The sequence below is a fragment of the Pyrus communis genome, chromosome 3 (genome assembly GCF_041283825.1).
Source record: "Pyrus communis isolate YQ-2024b chromosome 3, ASM4128382v1, whole genome shotgun sequence".
Taxonomy (NCBI): domain Eukaryota; kingdom Viridiplantae; phylum Streptophyta; class Magnoliopsida; order Rosales; family Rosaceae; genus Pyrus; species Pyrus communis.
Genome location: NC_142567.1, coordinates 6,056,572 through 6,075,056, shown reverse-complemented (window position 1 = coordinate 6,075,056; position 18,485 = coordinate 6,056,572). Strand labels below are relative to the sequence as shown.

The 18,485-nt window shown below is 36.2% G+C and overlaps 1 protein-coding gene and 1 pseudogene across 1 annotated transcript; both read right to left on the bottom strand.

Annotated features, from left to right (window-relative positions):
• Positions 1-483: 483 nt before the first annotated feature.
• LOC137716203 (indole-3-acetic acid-amido synthetase GH3.6-like) lies at positions 484-3,151 on the bottom strand. The gene is made up of 3 exons (XM_068455617.2): positions 2,651-3,151; positions 1,499-2,430; positions 484-1,377 (listed from the first exon to the last, which is right to left on the bottom strand). The coding sequence occupies exons 1-3, from the start codon at positions 2,974-2,976 to the stop codon at positions 791-793; spliced, it is 1,845 nt and encodes a 614-aa protein (XP_068311718.2). The 5' UTR covers positions 2,977-3,151; the 3' UTR covers positions 484-790.
• An 11,776-nt stretch (positions 3,152-14,927) lies between these two features.
• On the bottom strand, positions 14,928-16,316 carry LOC137714520 (uncharacterized; annotated as a pseudogene).
• Between the last annotated feature and the right edge of the window lie 2,169 nt (positions 16,317-18,485).

Sequence of the window (18,485 nt, the reverse complement as noted above, 5' to 3'; positions counted from 1 at the left end):
TCAATTACTACATATAATACTAACAAAAAAAAAATCACTACATATAATATGGGAAAAGTTTGTGACGCTTTTTCTTGAGTGAAAAAGAAAGGACTTGGAATTCTGAGACTTACCGAGTGCCGTTATAAAGCACATGAGACTTCAGTGGACAGGAATCCTGGCAGGATCTAGGAATCAAATTCCCATGAATTTTTTTTTTTTTTTTTTTAACAAATAATATTATCCGGTTGGACTTAACCTCATAATAGATTAACAATAATGTGGTTCAAATTCACCTTTGACGAGAAGCAAACTTAAGATCTCTCACTTATAAGTAAAGAAGAATACTATTAGACCATGGTACTAAGTTACCGAAAAACTTTTTTTCTTAATGAAAAAAAAAAGTTTCATGGCTACTTAGTACTACAATCTAAGTGGCCATGAAACTTATTAATTCAAGTAAATAAAAATAACTCTTTTCCATAAATAAATAAATACAGCTAATTAAACAATAAAGAAAAAGAGTTTCCTTGAAACTGGAACAGTTTTTTGTACATGGTAGAAAAAGGAGCTATAAACTTCCAAAAAAAAAAAGCAGTACTCTAAAAACTTCCAAAAAAAAATAAAATGAGAGAGATGAAAATAAAAAACATAAGGTTAACCTAATTAATTAAAATGGTAGTAGTTACTACTCTTTCCCTAAGATGATTACAAAAGCACTTCTTGTGAACCTCCGTGAAAGCAGCTTCTTCTAAAATCAGTGGGCCAAAAGCTACTCCATTCCCCTTCCATTTCATTTTTTAATCCCTTCCTAATCAATGTTGCACCATTGCTTGTGGCCTGGGACCCACTTGGGGCACTTGGGGCTATAGTAGTTTGAGACCACCCTTGTGGTCAAGAGCTCCACAATGGGTGCAAATTTCACACACCTAGGGGTCTTGTATTGGTTAATGGAAGCTCCCAAGCTAATGGCATAGTCCATGAGCTTGTCAAACGTCCCCGTCTCGACAATCTTGATCTCGAGCGGTCCGATGGACTTGTCGGAGGCCCGGCCTTGCCGGTAGACGCTGTTCAGGGACTCTTCGACGGTGAGGCAACAGTCCTCAAAGACCGAGGGTGGGATTGGAGTTGTCCCATTGAGGCTAAGTTCCCAAAAGAGCACATAGTGTCCCGGGATTGTTGTTGTGTCCGCATAGCTAGTATATTCCGTCACGGTGGCATCGAACGGGACCAAATGGTTCACGGCATTTTTCACTGCGTTTTGGAGCTCCACCTCATCAGTCTTGTCCGAGTCAATGCTCAGGACAACATTTTTCCTGCATATGAAGTTGAACTGCGGTGCCTTGTTCTTGAATGAGGCCACTCTTAGCACATCCCCCACTCTGTAGCGGTACAGTCCTGCGGATTAAACAGTCCCATGTCAATCTTCAGCACCAAAAATAACAAAATTTGTAATTTCATGAATTAAACCACTTAAAACACAAAAAATTTAAATAAAAAAAATAAAGTTACCACTTACCAGCATATGTTGTGACAACAAGCTCATATTCTTGTCCAAGCTTCACATCTGCAAGATCAACTAGTTCTTGCTGCTCCTTCTCATTGAGTGATTTGCGGACAGAGACGGGATTAGTATTAATCCCATTGTTCCTCTGGACTGGGAGGAACTCAAAGTATCCCATGGTGGGAATAAGAGTGTAGGACACTTCACTGGGTTTGCACAGAGGGTTTAGATTAACACCAAAGTAGCACTCCGAAGAGGCATACATAGTGCAAACCAGAGGCAGTCCGTTGCTGTAATAGTCCAGTGTCGGAATATACTGGGACATAGTCCCGGTCACAATCACATCCACATACTTTGTGTTTGGCCAAAGCCTGGTAATAATCCCATGCCAAGAGTCCTTCCGGCACTCACCCTCAATGAAACTTGCAAGCTTCGGATCAGGCTTAAGGATCTTCATCACTGCCTCGCGGACTGACGGGTCTGTAATCTGGGGGTTAAGAGTCCCGGAGGCTATGTCCTTGCACAAAATAGTCCAGTGCTTCTCAAGAAACCTGATGGCCCGGATGAAGCCAGAGGCGAAAACAGCACCGACTCGGAGGACTTCCTTGTTCTGGCAGAGACCGCAGAGGAGTTGGGAGTACATGCTTTGGTAGGAGTCCGGGCAGAGGATGGTCTCGTTGGGGCTGGTGTAGTTAGTGTAAGGGTCATAGGGTCTTTGTTTGAAATGTGAGCTTTTGTAGTAGCTTGTTAGGACCGGCCTGGCCACAAGTCCGCCGGGGGTTTTGGCCTCGGATTTTATGAACAAAAAGTACATTCCTTTGCCCTTGTCCAGTCCGGGGACATACTGGCTCATCACAGGCATCAGCAGACTGTAAAGTAAAGACCTCCTCTCTAGCTCCTCTTCAATTGTTGGCATCAGTTTTCTTTCCCCTCCGGATGTGCCAGAACTGCAACAAAAACAAGCCCATTTAGCCTAACCATTAAAATAACCGCAGGCCTAGACGTGAGTTGGCTACAACAGTATGCTCCACCCAAGTTCGAATCCCAGTCCAGTTGTTTACTAATTATTTATAATATTAATATCGCTTGAATCAACAAAACCATCCAAATAATCAATTACAAAAGTTAATCTAAAGGCATGAAGAAATGTAAAATGTAAAAACGCACCTGGTCAAAAACTCAGAAATGGGCTTGGAACAGAGGATATGGGAGGTGTCACCATTGGCGATACGGTTGATATCTGACTGGATATCTTCGTATTTGATAACGGGCATGATTTTTTTGAAAGTGTCACGGTCAGTGTGACCGTTGAGGCCGTGGCGCTGCAAGTACTCGACGTGAGCATTACGGGTGAGGATTTCAGCGAGGACTCGTTTTTGAACCTCGTGGGGGGTTTTTGTGACTTCTTCGATGAAGTGAAGGATCTTGTTGTTCTTGTCTTGGAGGTTATAGTCCTCCGTGGGATTCAGAAATTTCTTCGGTGCTTCAGGCATGGTGTTTGTGCGTAGTTTGGAATTAGAGAGAGAGAGAGATTGGTTTGAAACTGTATGAGAGAGAGAGAGAGATTGGTTTGAAACTGTAAGAGAGAGAGAGAGAGAGAGAGAGAGAGAGAGAGAGAGAGAGAGAGAGAGAGAGATGGTGTGATGAAAACTAGATGATGGTTTAGGTGTGGGGGAGAAAGAAGGGAGAACCGGTGTTTATATAGAGCAGGAAAATGGAGGTGGCTTTGCTTTCACCTGGAGGGTTATATGGGGATGGGAAAGTAAATACAACAATAAAAAGAAGGGCATAGTTGTAAATATCCACCATTAGTATCATTTTGTTTTCCTTTTCTCAACATTTGCTACTCTCACATGAAAACATGGAGTTTCTATTCATTCATTGCCGTCCTTGGCTAATTCCACTAAGTATCTCATTCCGTTGTTGGACTAGATTGTGAACTTGAATCCCTCATTTAATTAAGAGTTCCGCAACATGCTATGCAAGATTGTAGTTCGATAAAAAAAACACATGTGTTAGAGACTAGGCAGTTAATTTGAATCGTTCATTCAACAAAGAGTATAGTAATATAACATGCCACATTAGTGTTACATTACATCATATATCAAACTACCAACGTGTTACATTACTAGTTGAATTAGACTTTTAAATTGTATTACACATTTAATAAAAAGTTTAAGAATATAACATGTAAGACTATCGACATGCTACATTACTAGCTAAACTGTACAATTATTCTAAATTATTCAATCAGTCAAATTCTGTCAACATAACAAAGCAACCACAAAAATAAAATCAAAAGTGAAGCAACTTTCCTATGATGTACATCAAATCTTTACGAACCTAAATCCCTTTCCCAATTGGACAATTCTATTTCATGGAAATCCCACTAACTTTAGCTCAAAATGAAATATTAATTTATAAAAATCTTAAAATGAAATCACCTTTATATGAACTTTGTCATTTTGGAAGCTTAAGTAAGCTTAAGTTTTTAACCCATTTTAAAACCCCTTTTTCCTCTTGCGAAAGTAGTGGACTACTTGCTTACTACAGTGCATATCAAAGGGTACTTGTCGTACAAGGAAAAAAAAATTAAAAACTTTGAAGGCCTTTGAAACTCTTAAACAAATATTTACAGCCGGCAATATCCGGTAAACCTGCAGTAGGTACACTCTTTACATGCGCGCATGTACCATGGATGTATCACAAAATACCGGCAGTCGCTTCATTTATTTTTTATCGCCGGTGGTGTTGCATTACCCGGTAATCAGAATTGAAAAACGACGTAACGATGATATTTTAACGTGATACTTACTATTATTTTTACTACATATTTGTATTATTATTTTTTTTTTTAATAAAGATGAGATCTACATACGTTAACAGATCCTACCTTCATTAAAGAGATGGTACACATGTGTAGCATTAATCTTTAGTCAATGTTTAGCAAGTATAATCTGAGAGAAGAAGAATAGTGTGTGTCATAGTGTACCGAAAAAAACGTAAAAGGTTACTTGTTCAAGTATTCAATTGGGACTAGCCAGTTGGCTACCAACTTGAATGCAAATAGGTAGTAAATATAACATTACTCTTTAGTCAAGTTTAGCAATGTTTAGCGAGTATAATTCGGAAGAAAAGAATAATGTGCGCAGTTATGTGCGGTAAAAGACTTGGAGGGTTACTTGTTCAAGTATCCAAGTGGGAGCAGCCAGCTGGCTGCCAACTTGGTTTGTCGACACGTGTATGATTGGACCTCCTGTGCCTGCACGTTGTTAGTCTGTTGGGGAGTACATTTTTCTTCGGCTGGAACTCCTCCAATACTGCAAAATGTTATCTCAGATTTGCTTTGCAAAGAATTTATTTCTACGACTCGACAACCCGTGACAAGTTAATCTCTACTTTTTGTTCTTGATGCGTATGGTGAGTATTCCCAATAATTAAAGCATTAATCTCATCCCATTTGAAGAAGGGGCGGAACCTGAAATATATGACATGCCCTCGTATCGATATCCAAAATAATCACATTCTATTATCTTGCTACATTTCATAAACAAAATTTATACGTATGATTTAGATGTTTTCAGCATATGCATTTATTAAATGACTTACATCATCTTCGAATGTCCGCCAGCACGTGACCATCCCGATATCTTAGAACATCAGAATCGGAACGTGTCAATATAAAAGGCACATTTATATATCCAACTAAAGGTGCTCAGTAAAGATGATGAATGATAATATATAAACCTTTTTAGACATTGATGGCCAACTACTGTTGTGACAATTTACTAATGAGAATATTTAATGAGCTTGACAAAAGAGTAAATAAACTATATATGATTTTGGAGGGAACAAAATCATGGGTGGCATTGAAATTTGGGGATTTCGACTCAGTTTAATCCAATATTTGGACTTTCATCCATTATAATTGAATACGACAACTGAGTAAAATTCTATAGGAAGATATTCTTATATATAATTTAGGGATATATCTCAACTTACGCTGCATAGTTTCTCTTTATCTGCTTTATACTAATACTGCATATGGTATCAAAATGTGATTTCTTTAGCATTACTCGCTAAATGAATATCGTATTAATTAAACCAATAGTTGTCTCATTAGAGTGAGGATAAGATCATAAATTTCCTACATTGGGTTAACTTCATTTTGTTTGAGACGACTTGCAATATATTCCATGTCCTCCTTGGTAAGCCTATAATTCATGACGGATCCTCTAATTAAAATAATAAAATAACAAAAGAGTACCTTATATAGAGAAGAACATTAATTAGTACATGGAATTGCATATATACACGCTTCTAAGATGTCTCCTTTAACGTTTTCCATAATATTCAAGGGATTATGAGTATTATGCGATTATAGGAAGACTCGAGAGGGTTGGATTTTTGTGTGTTTGAGGAGATGCTTCCTAATTTGAAGTGGTAAGATGGTTGAATTTTGAATCTTTGATAATATAAACACAAAGTGATAAAAAGAAAGTTAACCTAACCCTAGTAGAGTGGGTAGATGAAGAAAAAGACTCTTGTCATTTATTTATAAAATCTTATTTTTGTTACTCCTTGAAGAACTTTGATCGATTTAAGTGGGATATATGAAAAGAAAACCTTAGAGATCGAAAGCCACAAAAGTTTTCTTCTCTCTAGCAAATTTGTGGAGAATTTCCATCATATGTGAGTAGCTGGAGCTTGCCTTGTTCAGATTGTTGGGTGACTAGATTGGCATGCATGATTTCTTTGCTCCTACGAAGAGAGAAACGAGTGGACACACGCACACGTCAAGGTGGACTTAACTTTTTCAAATGCCAGATATAGGGAGAAAATAATTTCGCCTATATTGTTTGGTCTGCCCTCTTAAGGTTTTGATATTCGTTTGTATCTTATTTATGTACTTCTTGATTAGAAAGAGGAGGATAAAGACGAAAGCACCAGCTGGCACTACTCGGTTAAGCTTAGCAAAAACATGCCTCCTCTCAATATTAAGCTTATTTATTCAAACACATTTCTTTGTCAACCTTCACGTGGAATCAGGCTATCTCAAAGTTGCACGTATGCAACGAATAACTCATAAATCTTAGAAATAAATAACAATTAGTTTGGAAAAATGGGTTAGAACGTGATTAGCTTGAGGGTTCGATTTCTTCCGATGTAACAGAAAAGAAAGAAAATGGTTATGCACCCTGTTGGAATTAGAAAATGGTTAACTATAGGGTTGAATCCAAGAAAAAAAAAGTTGTTTTGCAACTTACATAAACTATCTAATTTATCACGAAGAAAATTATACATACAGCTCAAGGGGGTAGCAGTCATTAGTCCTAGCATTCGATACCTAACGTGTCCAATTATAAAGGAAGTTTAGGTCAAAGATAATCCTATTCATACCACAGGCAATGCCAAATTGCATGTGGCAACGTTAGAGATTTTAGGGGACCATTTTAATCAACAGTGCTTTAATTTGACTTTAACTCAAACAACAATTCCTCTTTATCCTTAAACAAGCAAGGGCAAGGCAAGTTTATGATTTTACAAAAATGAAGCGCTTTTCATAGTACAAAAAGCTCTTTCAAATAACAAAGAAGTCAAGAGCATAGCCATGTGCACATATATAAGTAGAGTATGACTCCTGGCAAAGGACTTAAAGATGATACTTTTTTTTAATACAATGTTATATTTACATTAAGAGGTAGGAGCATAAGTTGTATCAAACTCATTATTAACGATATTTGAACCTAAAATACAAAATGACAAGTCTTGTCATTTGGTAGCATTGCTACCAAGTTGTCACGACTAAAGGAAGCACTCATTAGCTACCTTGTAGCTAAATTTCAAGACTGTGTTTCGGTGAGGGATTTCCAAATTTCGAGGGTTTGAGGTCAATTTAGTAAGCAATGAATTATAAAATATTAGATAAGTGGAATTAGAAATGCACCATATGAGCATTACAAAGACATGTAATAGGAATTTGAAACCCCCTTTTACATGCTTTTGCAATTCTCACCTGGTGCATCTCTATTCTTTCTTATCTAACATTTTGTGATCCTTCTCTTACTAACTTGACCGCAATCTCTTGTGATTTAGAGTCTGGAAGTCTCTCACCTAATCATAGTCAAAACAACTAATTAATTATCTAACCCTTATCGACCTAGTATTTCACCGATGGAAGATTCAACGCATTCTACAACAATCTGTGATTATTATACAAAGGCTTCCGAGTTTTGAATTCGCAACCCTAAGACCAACTCCAATGGTGGGCTAAAAGTCAAATTACCCCTCAAAATTTCCCCCCAAACCCACTCCAATCCAAGGAGAAATTTTGGGCTAAATGCTAAATGCTAAACCAATGCCAAATTTCCCCCAAAATTTAGCCCAGAAATCGGAGTGGACTCCACCTAATATTTATCGAAATTTAAATTTTTTTAGATTAAAATGTTCATAAAATTAATGTACGATAGTCTACATATTTATTTATTTTTAAATTTAATTTAACAAAAAAAAAAGCCTAAATTTATTCTTTAATAATTCCGGGCTAAAATTTTAGGTTGGAACGGTTGGAGTAGAAAAATTGTTTCTGGGCTAAAAGCTAAATTTTCTGGACTAAAAAAATTTAGCTTTTAACCCAATTATTGAAGATGGTCTAAGGAAGAAAATATTTTTGAATTTGTGGCCCTAAGAAAGACTATGCACAAACTATGGAGGTTTATATACAATTGAAGTTAAGAACTTACTCTTATATAACCGATAAGTTTTCAACTCAGAAATACAAAAGAGAATGGTTGTTATGAACAAAGTAACTAAATTAAAGTTTCTCAATCTGACGCAATTCCCCGTCACCATATACACTCCACGGGGAGATGTCTCGATCTGACCACGTGTCAAAGCCCCACCTCAGTCGTCGTTTGTTCACCCTTTTGGCCTAATCTAAGACTGGTCAAACCCCCGACTGGTAATATGATCGGATGGCGGGGAACCGAGCAAGTTCAGGGTCAGAAAACCCCAAAATAATGGTGGGAAAATGTGACCCAAAGCTCTAGGGCTACTGTAAGGGCCGGGGGAAAGTGGTACCCACAGGGCATTTGGTGGAAAAGAGGGGGAGGAGAATTGGGAGAAGACGGGTGCACCGAGGAAGCAGGTAGGCCCGCGCCCAAGTGGGACGCATAGTGCTTGGTGTGAGTGTGAAGGATTTTGGGATTGTTTATTTATACCAACGACTGACCGATGAATGTGTCAATGTTACAGAGAGAGAGAGAGAGAGAGAGAGAGAGAGAGAGATAGAGTTCTGCACTGCATACAAGCTGAAGCTACAGAGGAAGGGAATGTGGTGCCTGTGTGGGAGACAGAGCGAGTAATGCAAATCTTTGACCGTTGACCTTTTACCACCACAGATATTTTTCATAAAAAGTAATTTTTCATTTAACATCTCGAGGAAGACGGAAAGATACATATGTGGATAGCATTATGTATTGCATAATGACAATAATTAAAAGAAATGAATGTGTAGAGTATATTGTTGATTATACAAACATAATATGTCAATATATATCCACGTTTTAGTCCAGTTGTGCGTGCCTTTTTATCCTTTTCTTGAAACCCTACTCTCTTATTAGGTTATTATCCTAGTTTTCTTCACATTTTATCTAGTTCGTGATATCAAATGTCTTTGAACTTTATTTCATATTTTGTTTTCGTACATTCTGTTAAATTTGTCTTATTTTCTGTCAAATTTAAGGGTATAATGGTCGTTTTATACAGAAAGAATTTAATTTATTCAAAAAGAGAAGAGCTTAGCTCCTTAGGGTTAAGGACGAGTTCCTCCTCAAAATACTTCATGACTTATTTATAGAATTTCGTGCTTACAATCAGAATTTCGTGCTTAAGGAGGAGTTACTCCTCACTATGTAAATATTACCTCTGCAAATAATCAATTAAGACTAAAATCATTTAATCAATCCTCTAAACATAAGCACGAAGTTATGTGAATAGATCACGGAGTATTTTAAGGAGATTTTTCTCCTCAATCCTTAAAGAGCCAAGTATTTCTCTTAAAAAACATTCATTTTCTTATTTTTGGATGAAATTCATATTATATCCTTCAACTTAAAGGAAAAGTTGACAGAGTTAACGAAAATGACTATTAGCAAATGACATAATTCAAGGATGGAAGAAACTATTAGTAGAGTTAAGGGACAAAACTAAGCTTGTGGTATAAATTAGAGACCTTTGCTATAATTTAACCTTTTATTTATAACTTGAGGTCAACAATGGTTGTTGTATTGGTTACGATTTTATTTCTGTGGTAGTTGTCTTCATTTACTCAAAACATATTTTATGTTCAACTCATGCAAAGAAATGATTTTGTTTTATAGAGTTATTTTGTCCCATTTAAATTCTTTCTACGTAAATATTCTAGTGTTTGTTCAAAAATAAGTAAATAAACCTATATACGTTGGAGTTATAGAAATAATTGATCAATGTAAATTCTTTTTATGTTGTCCCTTTGTAAATCTTTGCCAAGAATCTTTTTCAATTTGGCTACAATTCAACTTAAAAGGCATTTCCAAATTGGAATTTGCAATTGCCTTTTGAAACCGAGATGTATGCAATTGGAATATGTGGTAGCTAATATGTTCTTGTTGTTTATTGGGTAATTTGAATCATGCGTTGCTCACAAAAATCCTTGGGATTTGTGGTTGTGATCTACCTGAGTACTTAGGCGTGAAATTAACTGAGTAACCGGAACCAAATTTTGGGCAATATAACATTTCTTGATTCAATAAGTAATGGAGTATTCGATCTAGCATGAGTCCCAATATTGCTCCATTGAAAATGTACAATACTTGGAAAATGAGTACTGCGAGCTAGCTCTTCATCAACAAGTCAATGTAAATAACTACATTAGGGACAGAAAAAAAAAAAAGAAAAAAAAAAACTAATGAACAACCGACCGGTTGCTTTTGTTAACTAATTTTTTGGTATAAAAATCAATGGTATGACAAACAGGAAAAAAAAAATCACAAATATTATAATATTAAGACAGATGGTGGGAATTGGTATTTGAGGCAGCTAGCATAAAATCATCTTTAGCTATCCGACTTATTTTTAAGTTACTAATAGATGACGAAAGTGTAACAATAGGTTTGCTAAGTGATGTTATTAATTTGTATGTCATAAAATTGTAACATGGTGAATGAAAATTTTATATTTTAAGGTATGACATTAATACTAAAATATTATATGTTATAACATGTGTAAATCGATAATGACATGTGTTAGCATTATAACTAAAATGAAAAAAAATTATCGATTAATTGGTTGGGATTACATTTCGTTCATGCATTTATAGGTGCCTCTACGTAGCGTGACTTAAAAAATGTGCATGCACAAGTACTACAAAAGGCGCAAAGCCACAACCATTCACATTGATCAATGATGGTACTGCAATTTGTGGGGCAAGTATATGTTCACATTATATTCTCTTGTTGCATGGCAGAAATGAGAAATCACTTTGACACATATATAGTACAATAAAACCAAATTCCAGCACAGAGTACACAGAAAACCTAAATCTTTCGTTTAACAGCTTTTTAAGATATGATTAACTTTAATAGACCCGTAATGTGGTCCCTAATATCATGCTGCCCTTTGGGTGTAACATGGAAAAAATTGTCACTGACAGCACAAACATGCATGGAAGCATTTTATTGGATATGCAAAAGGAATAATTACCGTATCGTAAAGCTAGCTTCCTGCTGCCCTAACGTGACAGTAAAATATTGGGTTTAACTACCATGATTCAATAAGGTGACACCAAATAAATTGACTCAAAAGTTAATTAGCCACAACGGATTCAAATTTTGATGCAATCTGTATAAACAATTAGTTATCACATGCAACTTATGGATTCATGGCTGATCGATCAAGGTAAACTTTCTATGTTACATTTGACAGTTCTTGAAAAGGGGCTTTGGAGATTGTGCATGCATGTTTTAAAGTCTTCTAATCAATTTTTAACTAACCTATATATTGATAAGAAAAACCATTATAATTAACAGGGTGCAAAATCATATGGTTTTACATGGTGGGTAGTTTTTCGGCTTTTGCACCCAGCCCACAGAAAATTAATAAGCAAGAATATTGTTTTCGCAATTCCTATTTGTGTAATGATGGAATGAGGACCCTGGTGCTTATGGGTTGATGGCAAGCCCTACCTTGTTGAATTATTGGTGGAATCTTTTTATTTTCTTCAGGTGAAAAAGTAATCAAAGTAACAAAATGATGAGGGGCTGTAAAACATGTTTCAAGCAGGAAAAATGTGGCACGTTGAAAGTTGTTGAAGAAAGTACAAGTTGAATTTGGATTTGGATCCCATCCGGATTCTAGTTGTAGGGATTCTCACATCCTAACCATTTATCGTACATCGTACGGTTATAAATTATTTTAAATTTATTTATTTAAAATTAAACACAAATAGTACCTAACGAAAACTGATCGCACGATATACTATGAACGATCATGATATGAGGATCCCCATAAAGAGAATTCAGAGAGGATCCTCATCCGTTGAATTCAACTGCCCCCCTCGCCCCCCCCCCCCACCCCAAAAAAAAAAATCTATTGTTTGTCTCAAATTCTAACCTATACGTGCATGGAGATATTTTTCAATGTGCTAAGAACACGGTTCGGTATATCAAGTGTCATAATATAAAGTAGTTGGATACTAGAAAATTTTCTAACAATTTGTATTATGACACTTGGTATATCAGCCTGTATTCCTCACACACTGAAATTTTTCTCTTGTCCATGACCCCTAACTTACTCTTGCATCTTGAGCTTTTTTTTTTTTTTTGCAAGGGTCCACCTTTATTAGCCTATTTGGTAGGTAACCCCATGCAATGTAACTCAAGCTACTAATAACGAGAAAATTTAATTAGGTATAATCGATTCTACGCATGTAATCGGTAATAAAAATCTTTGATATAATCAGTTGTAATAGTCCTACATCTAGCGTAGTCAAGTTGAGGGGAAAGGAAGTATGACAACTGATGATAAGAAAGTTTTGACGAAGTGAGCTGAATTAATTAGCTGGAAGTTTCAGACTGTCTTATAAGTTGTAAGCAATCAATGCATATATGCAACGTTCAATCACAAACGTCAATCTTAAGTCTAGAATTTTCGATATTCCACCATGACACTGACCTAAAACCGCACAGTCGAAAACAAAAATAGGTATTAGAGCAACTCCATCGTGGTGGATTGCTCGGGGGACAGGCCAGAGAAAAGGGCCCGAGGCCCTGTGGATTCGCTCCAGCGTGAAGGAGTTCGAGTGGAGGTGGAGGCCCGAGCTCAGGGCCTGTGAAGAATTGACAGCCCAAGAGCCCGAATGGATGTGACGTCAAGGCTGACGTCAGCCTGGTGTTAGGTCCTTTTTTTTTTTTCTTTTCGTCAGACACGTGCACCCTACTCGCGCTTGGGGGCGCGTCGCCCGACATATTTTTAGAAAAGTCAACCCACTTTTCAGACTGAAATGTTACCGTTGGAAGCCACGTGGCTTCCCACAGTCCGTTCGATCTCAACGGCTCTTTAACTTGGACCGTTCGATCTCAACGGTAAAAAAAATAAAAAAAAATTATTTAATATCATCCGTTCGATCTGAGATCGACGGTTGATATTAATCTGCTTTATAAATAAAAAAATAAAAGAAAAATAGTTTTAAAATTAAAAAAAGTTATCATCGTGACACATGGCATAATCTGGAGTGTTGGAATTCAAATTTTTTTTATATCCAACGGTAGAGATTAATTAGTTGAATAAAAATTTAAAAAAAAATTGTAAAAAATTCGAAAAAAAATTGTTTTTACTTTTCTATAAATACCTTCTAATTATCATCTACCTTACACCACAATTTCATATTTTCTCAACTACTTTCAATCACATTCCTTTCTTTCTCTCAAAATTTCAATCCATTTTTTTTTTCAACAAAATGACTACTGATGCAGGTACGAATTGGTCGCTTCTTGAAGATGTTGCGTTGTGTACTAGCTAGGTTGAAGTTACTCATAGTTCGCTTACGGGTAATGAGATGCAGTTGCGAGAAATGTGGAGTCTTATTCATACCAATTATCTTGAGAAAATTGTTGGGAAAAGAACCAAAGAATCGATGTCCAGTCGTTGGAAATTACTTAGCCAATCGTTTAGTACGTGGAGAGACGTCTTGGCACAAGCTAGTACTAATATTCGAAGTGAGGAAAATTACTCGGATCAGGTAACAATATATTATTTATTTGTTTGTACTATACCCAAATTTACATTATAATTATTTGTTTGTATTATTTATTTGTTACCTACTTACATTATAATTATTTGTTTGTATTATTTATTTGTTACCTATTTTCATTATAATTATTTCTTCTCCCGCATTGTGTAGGAACTTCAAGCACAAGCTTAGTACGGTGCCAAAACCAAAAGCAAAAATAAATCATTCAACCGGTAGGAATGTTGGAATATTGTCAAAGATTGTCCTAAATTTAGAGTTGTGCTTATCGGTCCAGAAGTTTTCATGAACATCACCCCTCTACACTCTACACCCGATCATGGCTCACATGTTCATGAAGATGATGCAGAAGAAGTGCCCGAAACGCCTCTCCCTGAACAAGCGTCGGGTTCGACCCGTTATCCAATTAGGCCTCAAGGTAATAAGGCTTCAAAGAGAAAAAGGAGTGCTTCCAAGAATGATTATGCAAAGTTCATGGAAGAACTTACTCGCCAAGATGAATTGACTTTGGCGAGGGAAATGGCGAAATATGAGGCTGATAAGGCTAGAGAGGACGCAAAAGTTGAAGCTATTGAGAGAGAATTTTAGGCTAATGAGAGAGAAAGAGAGCTACTTAGGCAAGAAAGGGAACATGTTAGAGAAGAAAGACAGGCTCAACGAGATCGTGAAATTATGAACACGCCTTTAGAAGGGAAGTCTCCAAATTCTAAATTTTTTTGGAAGTCAGAGAAAGCGAACGTGGTGCGAATGAGACATGCAAAAGAAGTGAGAGTAAGCCAAGATGGTACTAGCACCACAAGAGAAGATCATCCTAGCACCACAAATTGGTTAAGTGATGATGAATAAAGTACTTTTTGTAATCGGAGCCCATAATTTTCCAATCACTTTGGGTTGTAATTTATTATTTATTGAATATAGTACTTTATGTTGTTTCCAATTTATTGAATATTTATTCAAATGAATTTGGTAAGTTATTTATACTAAGAGAATATTTATTCAAGTGACAAAAACACACCAAATAAAATTACATAAGCATACCAAATAATAAAAAACTTACTAAAGCTGAACTAAAAAAATTACATAAACATACCAAATAATAAAACACACCAAATAAAATTACATAAACATATCAAATAATAAAAAACACACTAAATGAACTTAATTATCTTCAGCTTGTTTCAATGCCCACTGGTGCTCTATCAAGTCATTTTGCCGGGCGTTGTGCATGTTTGGCATTTGAAATGCAGTATATCGTTGAATGACCCTTTCATTGTAACGTTCATCCCTTTGTAATGGCTCATGTTGCACGGGCTCATCGGTGGCGTCATGAGCACAATATATATGTGTTCTTGAATTGTTCATCGTGTCTGACTCATATTCATCAACGGCTTCATAATCGTTGTGAAGAATGATGCACGTCATCATGATGGATCGAAGCGACTCTACATCAAACAATCTGGCAGCACCCCTGACGATCGCCCAGTGAGCTTGGAGGATACCGAAACAACGCTCCATATCCTTCCTGCACCCTTTTTGACAGCTTGCAAAGTGTTTTTCCTTTGCACTTCGCGGACGTGGCACTGTTTTGACAAATGTTGACCACCTTGGGTAAATGTCGTCAGCTAGGTAGTATGACCCGTTATACATACGTCCGTTGACCTCATACGTGACTTTTGGTGCCTTTCCTTGCAGGACATCATTGAACAATGAGGATTGAGTAAGGACGTTGAGGTCATTTTGAGCTCCTGGAATCCCGAAAAAGGTGTGCCAAATCCATGTATCAAAAGATGCCACCGCCTCCAAAATGATACTTTTTGCTCATTTTCTATCCCCATAAGTGCCTTGCCATGTACTTGGAAAATTTTTTCACGTCCAATGCATACAATCAATGCTTCCAATCATCCTAGGAAAACCACGCATCTCGGCCTTCTTCAGATGCCTTTGCAAGTCCATGTTTGTAGGTTTCCGGAGGTACTCTGCGATGTAGATAGATTCGATTGCTCCGCAACACGTCATCAGGGACTCAAGAATGGTTGATTTCCCCATTCTAGTTATCTTATCCACTTGGTCTGCAGATGCTCCATATGCAAGCATCCGCAAGGCAGCAGTAATTTTTTGCTGAGGAAGGAGACCCATAGCACCAAAAGCATCATTCTTTTACACAAAGTAAGAATCATGGTTGCAAACAGCAATCATGATTTTGTTGAACAAATATCATTTCATTCTAAAACGACGTCTAAAGTACGTATCAGGGAATGCACTATTACGGACAAAATAATCATCCAAGAGTTTCGTACCTCGTCGTTGCTTGCTTCTATCAAGGTTTCCGGAACGGCTGGGCCTGTAGATCTGAGCCACAGCTTGGATGATTCGACGGGAATGTGAGGCCCGGCCCATTCTTGCTTCGTCATCTCTCCTTCTACGCTCCTTATCATCTTCCCTCTCATTTTTTGCCACCTGGAGATTAAACATTCCTTTTGATTGGTTAAACAATTCTTCCTCTTCCTGATCGAGTTCCCACATCATCCTTGAGGAAGAAGAAGACATTGTAAGAAATAAGCAAAAACTATGAATAATGATAGAGATTTTGTGAAAAAAGAAGCAGAAACTATGAATAATGATAGAGATCTTGAGAAAATTGGTGTGAGATTTGTGAGGATGGATGGTGGATTATATGGAGGATTCATAAAGGATTAGGTTGTAGATAATATCACGTGGCATGCCGTCATTCGTTAAAAATCTGATGGAAATCTATCCTTAAAGATTGTAAACAGATTATGACACATGACGCGACGTGATTGGTTAATAATCTTATCAGAAATCCATCACCAATAATTGTATTTTCGGATAAGACACGTGGCATGTCGTCATTCGTTAAAAATCTGATGGAAATCTATCCTCAAAGATTGTAAACAGATTATGACACATGACGCGACGTGATTGGTTAATAATCTTATTAGAAATCCATCACCAATAATTGTATTTTCGGATAATGACACGTGACATGCCGTCATTCGTTAAAAATCTAATGGAAATCTATCCTTAAAGATTGTAAACAGATTATGACACGTGGCGCGACGTGATTGGTTAATAATCTTATTAGAAATCCATCACCAATAATTGTATTTTCGGATAATGACACGTGGCGCAACGAGTACGATTAAAAATCTTATCGGAAATCCATCCCCAATAATTGTCTTTTCAGATTTTATGACAAATGGCGCAACGAGAACGATTAAAAATCTTATCCGAAATTACAAATAAAATTATTTTATATTATTTAATAATACTTCGGATAATGACGCGTAGCGCAACGAGAACGATTAAAAATCTTATCTGAAATTACATTTAAAATTATTTTGTATTATTTTATAAATAAAAAAAATACTAATATTTTATTGCCTATTGCCAGGGCTATTGAAGTGTAACGGTGGAGATGCAAAAGGTGACTACTGTTCATTAAGGGCAGTTACTGTTCACCAAGTGGATAACATAGTGTATTACCTGGAAGGAGGTTTCACACACTGGAGTTGCTCTTACAAGCGATATTTTTGTGAAAAAGGTCTTTTAATTTAGAGTAAACTAGATATAGGTTATTGTTTGTGAGTCTTATTACGAAGAGTCAGGCCACTTCTTTGAAATAGATCCAATAATTGTGATTCCACGTCATCTTAGTGTTATTATCATTTTTAATTTACTTTCTTAATAAATCTTATCCCTTCATTTAATTTTAAGAAATTTTCGATATTTTCCTATAATTGAACATTCGACTTTGGAGTTGATGAACCGGCAAGTATGGGCATTGTCTGGTGGTTCTTCACAAGAGTGATGAAGGATGGAGAGAGTTATCCTAAATCTTTTGAGTTTATAGTGTCTGAGCCCCCTCTTTCTATCTTGAAACCCTGTATTTATAGGTCTGTTCATAACTTTTTGTATTAAATCAATTCAACCAGACCTTGATGGAATTTGTCGATTTCCATAAATTGTCTTGACTAAAGCTTGATTTGAACTTGATTTGGTATTTGATTTGAACTTGACATGATTTATATTTTTGATTTAATCAAACTCAATTAAAAGATAATTTATCAACTGCTTCCACCATCAACTTAATCTGGTAATACCTTTGCATTATGCCTTATGTCTACACGTTTTACTCTTGAACTCATAGTGTGCGCCACATAAGTCCTAGTGAGTCAAAATATAATTTATTGATGAACATTTATTTCACCAAATTTTTTATATCTACAATTAGTTCTTAATAGGGTAAAGTACAAAAAACTACTTCAACTATTAGGGTCACGACAGTTTCATACCTCATCTTTTAAAATTGACAATGTCATACCCTATCTTACGAATTTGTAACAATGTCATACCTCCGTCAATTATTCTGTTAGTTTTTCTGTTAAATGCTGATGTGGCAAGAGACGGGGACCACTTTCTATTAAAAAATTAATAAAAAATTATTAAAAACTAAAAAAAATTTAATATTTTTTTAAATATTAAAATAATAAATAAAAGTAAAATTAAAAAAAGAAAAAAGAAAAAGGGTAAAGTACAAAAGACTACCTCAACTATTGGGGTCACGACAGTTTCATACCTCATCTTTTAAAATTGACAATGTCATACCGCATCTTACGAATTTGTGACAATGTCATACCTCCGTCAATTTTTCTGTTAAGTGCTGACATGACTTGATTCGAGACATACTTTCTATTA

Bases quoted from the DNA above. Each gene is read 5' to 3' on its own strand.
- LOC137716203 (XM_068455617.2), bottom strand. From the start codon at position 2,976: ATGCCTGAAGCACCGAAGAAATTTCTGAATCCCACGGAGGACTATAAC. The intron at 2,431-2,650 runs GTGCGTTTTTAC...TTTTTGTTGCAG, and splicing joins ATTTCTGAGTTTTTGACCAG to TTCTGGCACATCCGGAGGGG. The intron at 1,378-1,498 runs GTAAGTGGTAAC...TTTAATCCGCAG, and splicing joins TGTTGTCACAACATATGCTG to GACTGTACCGCTACAGAGTG.